Source organism: Apis mellifera, linkage group LG3 (genome assembly GCF_003254395.2).
Source record: "Apis mellifera strain DH4 linkage group LG3, Amel_HAv3.1, whole genome shotgun sequence".
Lineage (NCBI taxonomy): Eukaryota > Metazoa > Arthropoda > Insecta > Hymenoptera > Apidae > Apis > Apis mellifera.
Window position 1 is genome coordinate 3988596 of NC_037640.1, and position 18257 is coordinate 4006852.

At 31.6% G+C, this 18257-nt stretch overlaps 4 protein-coding genes and 1 long non-coding RNA gene across 9 annotated transcripts in view; 2 read left to right on the plus strand and 3 right to left on the minus strand.

Annotated features, from left to right (window-relative positions):
- LOC408754 (TNF receptor-associated factor 4) overlaps window positions 1-10959 on the minus strand; it is a 30097-nt gene extending 19138 nt beyond the window's left edge. For 2 of the 3 annotated variants that reach the window (XM_006559752.3, XM_006559750.3), the window contains exons 1-2: window positions 9457-10959; window positions 8863-9145 (exon numbers count right to left, since the gene is read on the minus strand). The gene's annotated coding sequence lies outside the window, so the exon portion shown is untranslated. Of the gene's footprint in view, window positions 1-8862 lie in introns of all 3 variants that reach the window. The other variant, XM_026439837.1, reaches the window with a different exon arrangement.
- Window positions 914-7461, plus strand: LOC100576853. The gene is made up of 6 exons (XR_119878.4): window positions 914-1541; window positions 1777-2153; window positions 3589-4066; window positions 4430-6305; window positions 6437-6639; window positions 6801-7461. It is a non-coding gene; the product is annotated as an uncharacterized LOC100576853 (long non-coding RNA).
- Window positions 10960-11753: 794 nt separating the features above from the next.
- LOC410965 (RUS1 family protein C16orf58 homolog) lies at window positions 11754-17011 on the plus strand. Of its 2 annotated transcripts, XM_006559747.3 has the most exons (10): window positions 11754-12038; window positions 14679-14879; window positions 14946-15103; window positions 15209-15369; window positions 15449-15641; window positions 15698-15813; window positions 15932-16128; window positions 16205-16464; window positions 16524-16710; window positions 16788-17011. In XM_006559747.3, exons 2-10 carry the CDS (start codon window positions 14810-14812, stop codon window positions 16838-16840), a joined length of 1395 nt encoding a protein of 464 aa, XP_006559810.1. In that variant the 5' UTR covers window positions 11754-12038; window positions 14679-14809; the 3' UTR covers window positions 16841-17011. The 2 variants fall into 2 exon arrangements, with proteins under 2 accessions (XP_006559810.1, XP_026295326.1); XM_026439541.1 differs by lacking the exon at window positions 11754-12038 and having other exon boundaries at window positions 14617-14879.
- Window positions 12042-13099, minus strand: LOC100576737. 2 transcript variants are annotated; one of them, XM_006559746.3, is made up of 3 exons: window positions 12719-13099; window positions 12506-12643; window positions 12042-12439 (listed from the first exon to the last, which is right to left on the minus strand). In XM_006559746.3, exons 1-3 carry the CDS (start codon window positions 13059-13061, stop codon window positions 12285-12287), a joined length of 636 nt encoding a protein of 211 aa, XP_006559809.1. In that variant the 5' UTR covers window positions 13062-13099; the 3' UTR covers window positions 12042-12284. The 2 variants fall into 2 exon arrangements, with proteins under 2 accessions (XP_006559809.1, XP_003249546.2); XM_003249498.4 differs by having other exon boundaries at window positions 12042-12643.
- Window positions 17012-17059: 48 nt separating the features above from the next.
- Window positions 17060-18159, minus strand: LOC410964 (RWD domain-containing protein 4). The gene is made up of 4 exons (XM_394440.7): window positions 17958-18159; window positions 17655-17764; window positions 17383-17578; window positions 17060-17309 (listed from the first exon to the last, which is right to left on the minus strand). Exons 1-4 carry the CDS (start codon window positions 18060-18062, stop codon window positions 17142-17144), a joined length of 579 nt encoding a protein of 192 aa, XP_394440.3. The 5' UTR covers window positions 18063-18159; the 3' UTR covers window positions 17060-17141.
- Between the last annotated feature and the right edge of the window lie 98 nt (window positions 18160-18257).

Sequence of the window (18257 nt, forward strand, 5' to 3'; positions counted from 1 at the left end):
CAATAAACATTCATCCCAGATCGATATTGAACAGGGGAGACAGCGCATAGAGTATTCAGCTCGAACAAAGAAGGATTTTTCGAGGCGCCGATGCGAGCAGCACCTGGAGAGGCTACGTGAGGGACCATTCGGAGGATAGGAGCGGCCCAGCAAATAATATTGGGAAGTCTGCAGCTGTCACAGCAGCTGCAACCCTCCTCGCTTGGCTCACAATCTGACCGGCAGCTTTTCTGCCTCCTCCTCATCCTCTTCACCCACCTCTGCCACCTTCTCCTCTCGTATGCCATTACCTCGTTCTCATGGTCTAACTTCTGCCTCGTGTTCTCATTCCGGTCCTTCCAGAATTGAGGTAAAAACCATCTTATGGAGATCATTATTGGTTTAATCCTTCAGTTTTAGCTTTAATCTTATGAATTTCTTGGAGGAAATTCTTTGAAAAATTTTTCTACTGTTTTTCTTCAGCTTGATTATCTTTTTTCAGGTAATAGTGCCAGAAAATTATGGAATTTAAAAGAATTTATGCAAGATGGAAGGAAAATTATATATGCACCCTTCTAATGATAATGATATTCTAATGATATTATGTTTTAGATATTGACAATAAATGAGAATGTTTGGAAGTAAGATAATCAGTCTTTATATATAGGTATTTATAAAAGATAAAAAAACTTTATAAGATAAGAAGCGCATTATATAATAAAAATTTATATGGATGGATTCTTAATTTTCTTTTAATTTTTTAATATATTAATTCATAATAACACATGTTATATTTCCTATAAACGAAAGTATTATATAATTTTGAATTTTTCTTAATATATTTACAATGAAAAGTGAAAAAAAACATTTCATTTGAAATGTTTAATCAAAAAAAATTCACGTGTATATTACTTCATATATAATATTAATTCATATATAAACAAATATAAGAAAATATGCAATTCGTTTGAAAAATCTGCAACAACCAATGAAAAGAAAATGAAAAAAATAAAAATAATCATAAATCTTTGATTTTAAAGGGAACAACAATATTCTCAATGATTCATATTGAGTCTCAATGACTCATATTCACAAACGATTTAGAAAAAAAAAAAAGAAAAAGGGAGCTCATTTCCCGTGTCAAATAAGCATCCCTTAAAACATGAAATGAAAGTATGCATTGAGGAAATGAATGTGCACATTAACGAAGTGGTCTCTCAAATAGGGGGCCCCCCTTTCCTTTCCGCGCCAACATGTGGGTGTATATCTAGGCCGTACCTAGCTCCACGGAGCAATCAACCCCCCTTTTTCGAAGCCAACCACCGAGACCATCCTCTTGCACGAGGAATGCGCGGTGTAGGTCAGCTGCTCCTCCTGTAAAACTAAACTTCCTGCGTCCACGTGCACATCTGCTCCCTTTCAGGCACCTGGAGGGGGAAATCTCGTGGTCCTGGATGAGTATACGTAGTCACGTATCACGTGTATCCCGAGGGTTCTTCGCGACTCGATGGTGTACATGTATAATGACGGAGGAACATAAATATTCTCGTCGTTAATTGCAGGTATGGAAGATTTATTCTTTGTTTCGCGTTCTCTTCGGTATTTATGGGGAATAATAATGGATTGGTATTGTTACGTCACATTGACACATCGCCCATAAGAAGTTTTTATTGAGATTTTTATACGGTTTTTACATTTGAATATTGTTTCGTATATCATAATGTGTAAGTTCTTGAATGGTGTTTCCTGACTCTTTGAATGATCAGAAGTCTTTAAATGAATATTTTCTATTTTTAGGAGGAGATTTTACATGAATGTATTGAGGAATAAATTGTGATAATATTGATTTTTATGACAACCAAATTGAAAAGTTGATTCTTAGAAAGATACATGGAAATGAAATAGACAATATGTATATATGTGGGAAAGTATTATTGAAATGGTTTAACGAAACAATTGGCAAAATTGGTATATCGATTATTTTTCTTCGTTTGAACTAAGAAATTAATAGGCTACTTAAATACAGAGAGGTTCATTTTTATTCAGTTCGATCGAATTTTTCTTGTTAAATGGCTTTAATTAACTTAAGTACTTTGGAGAAAAGGTTAAACCTGAAATCGCATTGGAGAACGATCAATAAAAATGAATACGAAATTTAATACGATTATATCAAGGTATTAATAATAATAATTTATTTAAATATTAAAATAAAGTTGATCTCCTTCGAAGTTAATTAAATCATTTAGCTACTAATAATTTAGAGATCATTTTCACTTCTAAATTTAACGTCTTAACCTTAATTAACAATTATAAAATATATCGTAATGAGCGTTAATTTAACCTCAATTTTTGCAAGTCGTAATACCATTCAAATTTATTACTCTAAAGTTAAATCATCTTGAATTCGTTAAATAATTTCGAGGCAAGACATCTCTTGAATTTATCAGTTTTTTGGAATAAATCGATTTCAATTTATCAATTGCTTCCAATTACTTTTGAAACTTCCTGTTATTTCGAATTCATTACATACTTCGAAATATATTATTTTTTGGATTTATTGAGTTTCATTACTTATTAATTTTTTCAATTTAATTTATCTCTTGGTATCAAATTGACACAATGCAAAAAATAAATGTAATAAGAAGATAGATAATTAAATTTGTACACGATCCAATATTCGAATTCAAGATGACGTTTTTCATTAATTCATCGTATTCATTCATTGACGAAAGCCATAGTGATTCGGTTGATCCGGCGGGAGACCGGAAGTCGAAACTATTACGACCGGTTTCGAGAGATTGGCCGCTTATCCGGCGCAATTACATTGTAACCGGCTCATCACACGGTGGTTGTTACGAAACTCATCCTTTTCCAACCTATAATGGACGATCCAATATTTCGTTGAGTCGATAATTCTTCGAAACTATTCGATCTTCTTTTCTCGCATACGATCGAGAAATAAATCTCGACGTGATATTCACATAAAGTTTCAAGTTTGTCCGTGGAATCTATGCATTCCACTCGAGCCATTAACACGAAAGCAGTACTGACAACTTACAGGCGAATTCTCAACAAATGGCTTTAAGTGCATCTTCTTGCCTTCAAGCAATATATTTAAGAAAGTCGTTAGTTCGTGGAGCTACTATATAATCGTTTTCCACTACCTTGAGCATCTCTGGGAACTTGCATTGTTCCAATTTGTCGGAATTCTTTGTTCCCAAACTCGACAAATTGTTAACCTAAAAAGTTTGTTCGATGTTTGTTATCATCGGTATGTTTGTCAGTATTGAAGTGAATATTTTGTGAAAGAAGATGATGAAAGTTGTTGCGGGTTTAATGAACTTTGACTGGAAATATATATAGGGTGGTTTATTTGTTATTTAAATGACGAAGAAGTACAAGAATCGTAAATTCTCTTTCTCTAATATATCCTATAAAACACGTCATGAATATAATTAATCGAGTATATAATTAAACTCTTAATATGAATATCATAAATTTTCCAATTTTTCATTCACTTCGAAACAATCAAAAGTTAGAATAATTGAATGATTCTAATAAAAATTACAAATTTGATCTCTCTTTAATCTCGATATTTCTCTTTTTAAGGTTCATCAATGAAAATTTCTTCAGTTCGAGGTAACGTTGCAACGAGCAAAATCCTTGAAATGTTAGATACTATATCGGGAAAGTGGCAGGAATTCCGAGCAAACGGGACACCCTGTATTCGCTTGGTTGTGTAATCGGCCTTAAGGATAAACGGACGCACACACGTTTAAGTACCATTCGCAAGTAGGGAGGTTCGTATCACAAAACGGCCAAGTGAAAGGATAGGCACCAGTTCATCTTGTGTCTCAACCTCCAACCAACCTTCTCGAATATATCCATTCGTGCTGCAAGTGCGTCAGCTATTCGCATAAAACAACGGTTAATTCGAATTCACGTCGTTCACTCGGCGAGCGAAACGAGAAACGCAGTTATATTATTTCTTTGACTATTTTTTCATAAGGAAAATACATTCTGTTTATTCGTTGCTTGTTTTACGAGGGCACGCATAAGTTATTACATAAATTTCTACTATTCATGGGTAATGAACTTAATTTGCTTTTTTTAATTTTTCCGTGTATAATTTAAGAAGTTAAATTATATTAAATTAAATTAAAATTAAATTCAATTACGTTAGATATGAATTTTAATTTTGGAAATTAATTTCATTATCTAAGATTATATCTAAGATTGTATACACGGAAAAATTAAAAAAATTCTTTAATCAATTCATAATTTTACTTGTTTTCGTTTTTCAATCCTCTATCTATTAATTTTACTTTAAATCTTTTTTCTTTTATTGCTATTGTCCAATTCTATAAAATTCTTTTTTCAATTTTTTTCGATCATTTATTTTTATCATACCTTTTTTTCTTTATTACTCATTTAAAATTAAATTTTCTAGTGATATCACACAGACATGGATAGAAGAATTAAAAAAAGTTACGCAACGGCTAAAATATCGTAGAAATCCACCTTCTATAATTCTCAACAGGAAATTTCAGCAAGTATTTCCCTCAATTTACCTAACACCACAAAAGAATCAACCAACAATTTATCATCACACGACATCTTTCTCTTATTTCGATCTCCAACAGTGTAATTAAGGATCATGAATATTCGACCGCCATTCCGTTTCCTTCTTTCCATCGATCTAAACTATCAGGATCTCGATCTAGATAACTGACTGTAACATTTCCACGAGCAATTCAATCTTACGCAGAGGGAAAAGCGAAATCTGAGTATCAACGATATATCTCAGACGTTGAACATCTTCGAGAGCGTGCACAACATCTGTCCGCCTCAACTTTGAAATCACCCCAAATTTTCAACGTGGAAAGAAACCTTTCGAACTCAACTCGACTGGACAAAATAACGATGAAATCACAGAGGAACGCGCCGCTTGCACGGATCGAGGATGCACCTGCATCTGGTGCATTTTCGGATGGATCACTGGCCAGATGTCTCTCATACCCGTGTCGAGCTTTGGTACACGTTTCTGGCTGCTGTTCAAAATTATCCAGAATTCGATTATTCTTTTTGAAGTGAATTTGCGAATAATTTAACGTAGAAGATTTTAAATACAGTTCACTGCTTTGATTGAGTGCTGTTACGTGAAATTATGTTGTACTCGTTGAATTGATAATATGAATAATAATGAGATAATGTGAATAAGTTTAAGAACTCTGATAAGAAGATTTTTGGATGATATTCAAATTTGGAATGAATTGATACTCATCATATCTGTTGAATGATTATCTTATATAACAATTAACAATGCCCATTGTCTATTAAATGAAATTACCGAATAAATTTATTTTTATCACAATCTGATCACAGGATTAACGAGACACATAATTTCATAGAATTAAAAATTTGAAAAGTTGAACGGAAAATTGAGATGATTACTGGAGAACATTATAATTATTAAAACATTCTGTTTATTACAAGATTGTGATAATATAATGACAATGGAACATACAAAAATCTTAATTTATAATCAAAACAAGAAATCAATTTTGTTTCAACAGAATTCTATTTTAACTATCTTTCTCATTAAGAATTATTCAATATATTCGTGTCCCACAATGAAACTTTATCTTTCAGTTCCAACTAATTTGCAATAAACAGGATATAGAATATCGTGACACGCCGCCCACCACATGAAATATCGAAATATTGAATACCTTTATCGAAATACGCGCATACACTTCAAGGACTACGAGTTCCAAACAACGCGTGGAATTAATCACAATACTCGGGTTATTATTCTCTAAAAGATCCACAAATAAAACGCATCAAATGTGCACGATGAAACACGTAAACACAAATTACACGGAAATTTATTTGATCATTTCCATACGAGTAACCAATCCTTAAGATCAATCGACATTGGATGGAAGAATGAAAAAGTTGTCTACTGGTAATTATATATTGTTATAATTTATATGTGTAATAGGATATCATATTGCGTCGTTTCCCTCTCTTTTTCCACGGTCTTTTTATCGGCCAGTGGCGTGCGACCAGCACGATCACGATGCCGTGTCCGACGTCTTCCGCACATGGAAACCAGAGTAACCAGTGCAGTGAGTAAAAAGCTGCAGCTGTCACACAGAGCGGGCAGCTGCAGCCGCGATGCATCGGGGACTAGCGATGAGAGTAACACGTTTCCAAGCAGTTTTAGTATTCACGGCGATTTCCAATTTTGCATAAACTCGCCGAACCTCTGTTAAACAGAATAGTCTCCGAAACAGAAAGACGAAGAAGCACTCGTGATCGTCGTCTGTATCCCTCAAAGTGTTCTTTAAATAAAATGTTTAAAAATTGATTAGTTTAACAATCGGATATGGCTTATGAATATTTCGATATACATCTGATTATAATGTTATTAATTGTTATTAATCTTTTGCAGAGAATATTTTTTTTTTTTCGTAAAAAATTCCAAAGAATATTCGAAATGAAAAAGAAACAAAATATAGGATACGCGATGTTGAATCTACGATCGGAGCAGGTGGTACTTGGAATTACAGACCCTTCTCCTATTCGCATATATGTACAGGTATGCGCTGGAATTCGGTGTTCTCCCTTTCATACTAATTCATTCACCTTAAGCAGGTATGTTGAAACTCGGTTAAACGTAACACGAAGAATTCTTGTAAGGTTTAGCAATTTAAATTCGCAAAAAAAAAAAAAAAATGAATTTAAAAAAATAGAATTCTTTATTGAATTAAATTATCGCTCTTTTTACTAACAAACGTAACATTTTCTTATTTCAGAATATTTTAAAAAGTTCTATATAGATTTTTGGAGGATCTTGAATCGGAATTAACTCTGAAATTTTTTCATCCTAAAGAAACTAAATTCTAGCTGAAATATTCAAAGAAGAATTCAAAGAAAGGAGGACAAAATAGAGTGATTGATACGATTTATTATGCATTCACGCGATAAAGAAAGGATGAAAAATTCAAGCATTCCTGAAATTTCAGAAGCAATTTGAATCGAATCGAATACCATTCGTAGAAAAAATTCGTAGAAGGCGCCATGAAAAGGTAATTGATCAGCCTTTGATCGCTTTGATCGTCACGGGTGTTTATCGGTCAGCAGCAGCATTCCGTGCATATGCAACCGCACACCTAAGATGGATGCACGGAGATGAGAGAAAGTCGGAGATCCTGGCCTCGAGGTTGTCTTCGAGAATGTAACGAAGCGTTCGTATGCACGCGCGCGATTCTTGCCAGCAGATAGGCGTGAACGTGCCGCGAGGAAAATGTCATTGGATGCACTCTTGCCATCCCACGCTTTTAATATTATTATTCTCATTAATTTTCCTTCTCTCTTTCTCCATCCAAGAGAATCATACCGATTGTATTCGTAGAAATAACAAAATTTTACTTTAGAGAAAAACAATGTTGTGAAGAAAATATAATTTAATTAAAATCTTCTTTGAGTTTTGATTCTCTTTTGAAACAATTTATGAAGGAAAATTAATTAATGTAGACTTTCTAAGTTATATAAAATTAACGATCAAGAAATACATATAAATAAAATTACTTTTCACATTTGTAGAATTAATTTTAAATCGACGAATTAATTAAAAAAAATTATGAAAAGGATTTCAATCGAGAATTCTATTTCGAATTTTCTTCGAAGAATTCATATATGAATATTGAAAATTGTAAAATGATCGAAACTAAAATTCTTGTTAATAAAAAGTTGTTAAGAGCGGATAACTGTTACATTCGATACGATTAAATTAACGTTTATTAGCGGAGTATTTTCCATTGAAACGAGCCACTTAGCAGCCAGTAGCCGAGAAACGAAGGTAGATACCGAGTTCCTTTGTAATAGCACACGCGGCAATAAGTAAACAGTCGGGAGAATGGTTGATGCATGCGGCCTCATTATTCTCCCTCGTCAATCGGATTGTTTCGAATTAATAATTCACCGTTCCAGTTTATATATCACTATGCATCCTTGTTATGCGTTGAACGATCGATGCAATTTAACGATTATTAGTCGGCAATTAATATGATCGAATATCGAAATGCGCGTAGAATTCGAATAATTTTAATCGATGATATTAAAATTTCTTCTGTCGAATAAAAAAAAAAAATTGGAATGAAATCAATGTTGAGAATGGAAAGCCTCGTTTATTGTACAAAAAAAGAAGAATTAAGATTGAATCGAAGAATGCTCGTGAATTAAAGGAAATAAGTTTTTCTGAAAGTAAAAATAATTCCTTCACTTTCTTTCGCTTGACGAGAGAAAGAAATAAGAATTATCATGATAATGATAGTTTAACGTGTTTAGAATTTCCTCCGGAGTTATTTCAAGCGAATAAAGTTTCAAGAAGAGGATCGTTGTGGGAAAGCTATGGAAGAATCGAAATTGCTCGCTCTTGGAACGCGGCCGGAACACGTGCGTATTCACGCCAACAGGGACGCCATTACAGCCGCCTATGAGAAGAAACGCATGAGCCCATTGTTTCAATAGGTTTTTCTACATGTCCTGACTAGCAATATCCGAAATTTGCTTTTCAAATCAGGACTCCGGGGATTTTCCATCGATAATCACCTCTATCGATCGTGAATATTTTATGGCACTCTCTAATATCTTTAAATCCTTAGGTAACGCTGCTTACTTGCGATTAATAATTTTTCAAATATTGGAAAACAAAAATGGTAAAATGGAAAAAAGATATATTAAATCCATCGATCTTAATCGTGAGGAAAATTTTTAAAAAAATTTTTAATTTTAATCTATTATAGATGTAATATAATAGAAACAGTAGAATATTGTTGATTTTTTAATTAAGAAACTTGTACAAGAGTTACTCACCGGCTACGAAATCCAGATGACATTATAAAGCACTGAAACCAACGATAAAGAAGGAATCAGCTCCACATGCAAACAGTCACTTTACAGTGAAGATTCACCTTTCGGCTTCGAGAAACGAATTATTACACTTAAACAAAAATCCTTCACTATCGCAAGAACTCGCGAATATCGAGTCGAGACCTCGGCTCGTAAAATGGAAAATGGATCGTTGGGCACGCTCCTTCAGCTGTTTCAAATCTTCTATGCCATCCTTGTTGAAACGTTCCACAATCTATTCTTCCTTCTTCTCAATCAGAACATGAAAAATAAAAACGTTCCTTATTAAACAATATCAATAACAACGATCCAAAGAAGAAATTCTATTCCAATAGAGATTCAAATATCAAAGATCCGAACTATGCTTCCTTTCAAGAAAGATCACAATGGGATCGCGATGGACCCCTTCAATACCTGTTATTATTCAAGATCTAAATAGTAGATCCTTTCTTTGGAAAAATACCTACAAAGAGCCAGGTAGAGCGAAAGAGGTAATAGAGAGAAATATATATATATATAAAAAAAAAGAAGAAATAGGATTATTTATATTAATCGAACCTTTCGATTCCAATGGTTAATCCTGGAGAAATTGAATTATTCGTGGCCGCGGAGGATCGCACTAATGATCGGGCGCAGATTCGCCGGTTCGAGGCGTGACTGTTATCAAGTCGGGAGAGGAAAAGCTCCGATAGTCCGGCCGTGGTGAACGACAGCGTAACATCGACTGCGTGTAGCGAACTCGGCGTGTTTCCAGGTGGAATGTGTGCGCTAGTAGGCACAAGCCAGAGAGTACACCGTGGCCGATGAAACGAGCGGAGAAACTAAAGTCCCATAGGATACACGCTTTGCTTCTATACGCTGTGTACACCTAGATAGTTATGAAGGCAGGTGCCGGCAGTCAGGTGAACGTGGCGGAACACAGGAAGTGCCAGAGACAGAGAGGCATTACAAAACTGTGGAATGGTGGGGACGGGGGCAAAGGACGATAGAGGAAAGAGGAGAAAAGAGGAGGAATACCGTGTGACTCGAGAAGTCGCGTGCCCCCTTGTCGATGAAATTAATTTCCCTTCGTGAATCTGTTGTTTCGCGATTTTCAAATTCCTCGAAATGCTGTGCTCAAGCGCTCAAGAAATATCCCATAAGTTGTTCATTATGCATTACCATGCATTAACAATAACTTTCTATTCAGTAAACACATTACAGACATTCAATTTATTCGCAGACATGGTATTCAGACATTCTAACCTTTTTTGTTTCACTTGAGAAAGGGTTTAGGTATGAATATCGTATAGCTTTGAAGTATACGTAGCCCATTTGCCCGATATCGAAATTCTTGAAGGAAAATTGCTTATCCTTCCATTCACGCCATAAATAGCCAATGAAACGGTGATGGTAATTCTTAGAATTATCAGGCGCGCTTTAAACTTGATTAGTGGCGAAACGATTGACTAATACGATATATTCAACGCGGCTCGACAAATACCTTTCATTAAAATCGACGATTGAATGAAAACGAATGTGAAGATGTGTTTCCACGAATCGCATGGATCGCACTCTTTTCTAAGAGAGTAGAGCAAGGAATTTCGAGATGTCGTTGCGTTATCAATCCGCCATCCCATCTTTCGGCCGGAACGAAACGTAAGTACATAGCCTCGTATAGGGCTTGTGTTGTTATGCTACTTGCGACTCCAGGAATAGCTTGCAAGGCATAGCCCCACCTTCGCGATCCACGTGCGTGTATGCGGTACGCCATATTTCCCGCATGCAACAGTGCACGTATGTGCAACACATCCGACAAAGTCGTTGACTGGAAAACGAGCACTGGGCCTAGGAAGGAACATGAGGAACGGCAGCGGCACGTTCTTCATACGCTCATTTATTCGCACTTTTACCCGGTTCGTTTAAGTGTAGCCGGTTTGTTTATCGATACTTCTTGTTTTTAGGGCCGAAGCTCTGTTATCCTCCTGATATCTTGATATTCTGATATCGTAATATGCTTCGAGACATCTTCAAGTTTCAAATTAGAATGTGTTCAATAGCAATGAATAATATCATGGAACGTTTAGAAATTTCTTATTAATAAAAAATTGTTTTAATAAATAAAAAAAAATATTTGAAATATTCCAGTTATTACAGTTATTACCTTGTTTCAATCTTGTTTCAATCTTAGAATAATAATATTTGATTCATTGATTATTGGATGTTTACAAGTAATTGGTAAGTAATATTATACACATAAAAACATAGTAGTTTTTTAAATTTAATTTAAAAAAGTATCAAAAGATTACTCAATTTACCGCTTTTACCTAAAAAAGGATTATTTGTTTATTAACATACATAAATATCTATAACGCTTGCATTTATACTTGAAAACATTTTTTTTTTCCTAGGAAAAACCGTTAAACGCATTACCAGTGCTGATTGTTCATTGCTTCAAACAAAAATGTAATATACGCAAGTCAGAGTTCCAGTTTTTACATCGTAGAAAATGACATTATGAGTTCATTTTTTTGTCAAATTTCCAATAGTCTTCAATACAATATGAATCCGTGCAAATCACGGAAATCATGGAACAACATCTAAATTTACCTGATCGTCATTGAAATCGATTAGTCATTGTACATCAAACAACATTGAATTTGCAGTTGTATTACAAAATACTTTAAAATTATGTACAATTGTAAATTATTTTTAATATTTTTTTTAATTTTTGAAATTAGAATGTATCAATAACAAAAAAGAACAGCAAGAAAAAGAAAAAAGTATTAAAGAATTAAATTAAGGAAATATTAAGTACAAATGAAAAGTTTTGATATAAAAAGTATATAAAAATTAATAATATTAAGATATGAATATTTTTTTCTATCTTATAAATGAACTTGATTCATTTCGGTATAAATTAAAAACGAAGAATTTATTCGTAATCGTAATGTTATGTTTGAACTTTCGTGACTTCCGGTAGAATCCGCCTTTCCGGTGCCCCCATCTGCCAGCCCACGCACTCTAAGGTTTCTTTCAAACATTTCCGTTTCTTTCTCATTGGGCCGCTTCGAGTACCACCACATGGCAATATTTATTCTCGATCCTGGTTCAGATGGCAGTACAGTACAGTACTACGAAATGATATTTGATGTGTCAAAGTAAGTTTTAAATGAATAAAATAAAAATTATATTTATATATATATATATAAAAAAAAATTATGGAATATCAATCTTCTTATTGCATCCTATGTTTCATACTTCATACGGCTTATTTTTCTTATTATAATTAAGTTCTTATGACGGTACTTATATATTATTTATAATATATTATTTCATTAATCTTAGAATTCATCAAAGAAATATGTATTGTATTTCTAATTGAACGTCAGTATTTTCCTGATAATTTATGGGGACGGGTTGTGACGGAGTAATGAAGACCATTTTAATCCATCGTCGGGAGTCGTTGGGATTTTCTTTGCAGATGAAACAATTTTTAATGTTTCAGTATCCTCGTCTTGGATAATTGCCTTTTTCTGCACTTTATGAGGTGTATTTTTACCTAAACCATGATCATGCATTGATACTACATAGTCATTTAAAATTGGGTTAGAATCGTAAAAATAACCTAAGTGTTTTAAAACTTGATCTGGACAATCTTGCGGCGCCGATTTTTTTTTGTTAAATTTTCTATTTTTTTTTGGAGATTTTTCTCTTGAAATTAATTTTGATATATCACCATCTGATACTTGAGAAGCTCTGCTTACTGAAAATTTTAATAGAAACAATTGTAGTGAATGAGATATATCTATTTTTAACAAAACGAGTAATTAATTTTTACCCATTATAATGTCAGGTTCGTTTAGAGTTGCTAAACGATTTTTTAATTCTTTCCATTTATTGCCAGAATTACTTTTAAACTTTTTAAAATATTTTATTAAATGAGGTTTTGTTTTTTTACCGAATAACGTTCTTATCCTTGATTTTAAATTGATAGTTTTTTGTTCTGGTAAATGTTTATTCTCTTTCGTTTCTTTCGCAACAGATTGTTTGTTTTCCGTGATTTCTAATTCATTATTTTTTACGCGAGGCACCAAACTGCGCAGTTTTGCATGTAATTTCTCAATTTCATCAAGCTTCTCAAAAATTTCCTTCACATATTTTTCGGACATATTATACCTCATAAAATATGTAACATATTTGTCAATTCCAAAAATATATACATATCTATTTTAGTATTTAATTAAAATACAAGAACAGATGAACTTCGCGCCAATCTGAATTTACTTCATTGTAATGTCACAAACATAACCTATAATTTCATCGTGAAATAATGTAAACACTTAATGTAACATAGAAGAAGAAATTAATTTTTTTCACTTCACAAGGCAAAATACATTATTATTGTAAGCATTTTCTTTTGAATATATAATATGCTGTTATATAAAAATATTAATAGAAATGTCAATGCATGTAAAACAATCAACGACAAATCGTTGTTATTGTCACGTCCAAGATGAAGAAATCAATTTAAATGATATTGCGAAAATTATAACTATTGTAAATCATAAAATTCTACAATTACGAGACGAAATCAGTGCTCTAAAAAATGTCAACTATGATAGAAAAAAGAAATTATTTAAAAAAACTGAAAATGCTTGCAACATATCTTTCAGTTTTGAAAATGATTTTAACACTTCTCAAAGTAATATAAAATTTGATAAAGTTATTTTTTCGAAAAAATCAGATATTCTTGTAAGTTTTTTAAAAAATAATTTATTAAATAATTATAAAACAAAATATAAAAAAATTGATGATAAAGCATCTAATTATATAACAGATTTAAATAATCTTTTAACAAGTGAAAAATTACAAGTAAGAGATTCAGAGTTTGTTTTTGAAAACATGGAAAAAGAAAGGAAGATGAAAATTTCTCAGGGAACTCAGTGTGACTTAACAATGGATCGTAAAAGAAAACGATCTTTTTTAAATTTTTTCAAGATAGAATCATATATGAAGGATAACAATGTTTTAAAACCAAATAAAAAAATAGAATTTTCATCGAAAACTAATCTTTTTGTAACTTTAGATTCTGATGTAAACGTAACAAAATTAACAAATACAAAAGAACAAAAAAATGACGAAAAATATCAGTTAGAAGATTTGACAAATAGTGAAAACAATTTAACTTGTGCAAAAGTTAATTACATGTGTAAATTAATTGAATCTGAAAAGAAAAAATCGCAAGAAAATAAAATTGAATCGAAAATGAAAAATGAATTGACTAACAATAAGTACAAAATAAATCTAGCAGACAATATGGAAGATAAAAGTGAACTTTTCAAATATTCAATAAATCGAATGCGTGGTGGCGCAGAAGTTCGTGGAAACCATTTCATTTCAGATTTTCATAATAAAATACAAAAAATTAATTTATTAAAGAATTCAAAATTTGATGCAAAAAATGTAAAAAGAAGATTGGATGCATGCATAAACGAATTAAATGAAATAATCGAAGATGCTTCTTTAATTTTTTCAAATGCGCAATGCAATATCATCGAAAAATTATAAAAATAAAATATGAAAAATATTTATAAGTAACAGAATAAGTAAACAGAAATTTTTCATTTTATAAAATTTCTAAATTGAAATATCATATATTCTCTTGTTAAAAGAAAAAAAAAGAAAAGAGAATTCTATTTTCGTCGTCTTTTTTCATATATTTTTGTATATTAATGAATCCTTTTTTGAAAAATATTTAATTATGAAATTTTCGTGATATATTTTTTGTAAAATATTAGGGAATTTTGTTGCATCTGTAGTGCAAGTAATCGCGCGTGGATATAACAGCGACTATGATCGTTAATAAAAGTGCATATGTTATCATACGGTACATTCAAATTAAACCAAAGTAACCTCAGTGCACTTCGAGATGCATGAGCGATTATTATTCACTGAGGCCTACGGGAGTGAGAAAGATAGATTTTTCGTCAAATCAAAAGGTATCTGTATTCTGACATAATAAACATTACTATTAGTTTACCTAACCTATCGCTTAACTTCTACAGACGAGCAATCGATAACTGAACTGTTATCAGACACAACTAGAACGAAGTCTTTTTATTCCGGTTTAATATCGATTATAAAAGAAGTATTTTTACCTCAAGGATATCCTGATAGCGTTCATCCCGATTATACTTCTTATCAAATATGGGATACAGTTCAGGTTAGTTTACATAGAAAGATACAAAACTTATTTGCAATATTATGAATGAAACTATTGTTTTTAAGTGAAGTTTAATCTGTATTATTATTTTTTAATTTGTTGTAGGCATTTGCAAGTACCATAATGGGAACTCTCACAACACATTCTATTATGCAAGGAGTAGGTGTAGGTGAAGCTGCAGCAACTCCATTAGCTGCAGCAATAACATGGATATTAAAAGATGGAACTGGAATGGTTGGTCGAATTATGTTTGCATGGTGGAACGGGTAAATAAAACAATATACAAATGAATATAATACTTATAATTAATCTTTATAAAAATAACATTTGTTTTTCATTCATTAGGACAGATTTAGATGGACAATGTAAAAAATGGAGACTTTTTGCTGATATTCTTAATGATTTAGCAATGGGATTAGAATTACTTTTACCTTATTTTTCCTCTTATTCTCTTGGAATATTATGTATTTCTACAGCAATGAAATCAATTGTTGGTGTTGCTGGTGGAGCAACAAGAGCAGCACTTACACAACATCAGGTAAAAATAAATTTAAAAACAAATTTATTTAATTATAATAATGAATTGTATTATAGGCATTGCAAAATAATTTGGCAGATGTATCAGCTAAAGATGGAAGTCAAGAAACATGTGTAAATTTAATAGCATCTTTTGTTGGTATTTTAATACTTTCGATCTTTCACAATGGCCAGTAAGTATTTTATTACAAATATTTATTGTTTTTATAATAAGTGAATTTAATTTTATAAGAAACGTGTTAGCAATATTGTTAATGTATCTATAGCATGTATCTATATATCTGCATGTAGATACATAATGGAACTCTATCTCTTCCTCGTGATAATACATCTTTATGCAAATTATTCGGCGGTAAAAGCATTATGCTTAAATTCTTTAAATGAAGATCGTTTAGCTTTAATAGTAAAAAGTTATATTTCAAATGAAGTCATTCCAAAACCAGAAGAAGTTAACAAAAAGGAATCAGTATTATTATTAACAAAATCTAGTAAGAATGTTTGATTTCAATTTAAAATATTAAATTGATACAGAATGTTACTTCTATTAATAATTTTTTTTTGCAGCAATGAACATATGTGGATTTAATATAAAAATAGGTGTCTCTCTTGCAGCTCTTATAAAAAAAGATTTAATTTTAACAAGTGACACTGAGCTTTCATTGAAACTCTTTCTAGATAGAAAATATTTGATTTCTATTGATGTACAAAATAAAACTATTTTTATATGCCTTAAAAAAGACGCGCAACCGTACGATGTGTTGGAAGCATATTTTCATGCTTGTCTTTGCGGCTTGTTTATTTGTATGTCTTTAAAAGTGCCACTTGTAAGTAAGTCATATAAATACATTTGTATGTTTACACTTCTAACATTATGCTTTTTTAGGATGTTTTCTTAAAACCTGAAGTAAGTGATTTGTCGTATCCCTTGATGCGACTTTATGTACTTAATAAAAAGTATTCAACTACAAACAATGGCATACAATCATCAAAAGCCATAGAGAGTATTTATGCTACGAATTTATTGATTTCTAATGAATTTAAAGCATTTATTAGTGATCTTGAAAATAAAGGTAAATAATTTTATTATTATATGATGAAAGTTTAGAATTTGTTTTATTTATGTAATTTTTTATATTAATTTTTTTAGGATGGAAAACAGAAACTAATTTGTTACCAGTAGCAGGGTGGAGATTTTTATAAAAAATTATAAACTGGTAAAAAAAAAAACAGCATGAACATTGGAAATTAAAATATTGTTGTTCCTTATTATTTACCTTGATAAAATTTTATAATTGTTAATTATTTAAGCAATTTTATTTGCATATCTTGTAACTATGTTTGTTGGAAATGAGATAAAATTATTTATAAATATTTTTTTACAAATTTTTATCACAGGTGATTATATTATTAGTAAAAATCTATATGGAAACCAGTTTATTTCCAATAATTTATAAAAATATAATACGCCTTTAACCTGTACAAATATTTCAATGAAGTTAAACTATGACTCTTGCTCTTGTTTAGGGCCAGTCTGTGATAAATGTTTTACTATATCCACCCAATCCCATCCTCGTGGTTTTTCTCCTTTTCCATCTGCTTTATTCCATTGTCTGCGCTTTTGAGCTTTAGTTAGATGTTCCTTCTTTGGCTTCTTTGTTGTTTCTTCCAGCTTGACGTAACATATTGATTCTCTTATATATGTATCTTAAATAAATTTGTAATTTGATATAATTATTTTTTACCTTTTGATGTTCATCTGCTATTTTAAGTTGATTAATTTGCGAGTTTAAATCAACAACAGTATCTGGTTGAGCTGAGATTAATTCGGTAAAATGTTCTTGTATAGATTGAAATAATGTGTAAGTCATAGCACTTCCTAACCATTGATCGGCCTCTGCTTTCAGATGTTGAACCACTTTATCTTTTACTTCTTGCACACTGTATTCCAATCATTCACCTTTAATAAAAGCAACAGAATGCAAGGATAGTCAAAGAACAACATGGTTGGACTTACATGTGCTTGTTATAAAAGGTATTCATATTAATAGTAGGTCTTTCTGATGGATATGTTGTGCCCCACGAAATTTCCAATAGAAATGATTTCATATCATTGTCCTCTCCATACTGTGTATAAAATCAATGTTTTATATATATATATATATTTTAACTTAAAAACCATTATTTTAATAAAGCTCGAATATAATATAATTTAATCATGAATATTTATTAACTTTAAAATTAAGTTATTATATTTCACAATACAAAAGAATAAATAAATATATAATGAAAAATTTTTATATTTTTATGAAGGACAAACCTTATACTGAAATGTAGTAGGTGTCAACTGTTTAAAAGCTGGATCTCCATCATATATCGAAAGAAGTACTTCTCTTTCCTCTTCCTGAAGTTCGGCATCGCTCATTTCCTTTTCCCAGTATTAGATTTTGACACTCCAATTTTTTTTTAACGCATGCAACTCATGCGTTACTTTGAGGTTAGAAAAACAGCCATATATATATATGTAGATATAGTTGGTAATCGATTGTGCTGTCTCGATCATACCATACGTATCATATCTCGATTATCATTATCATGATTTAATTTATGATTTAAGAAT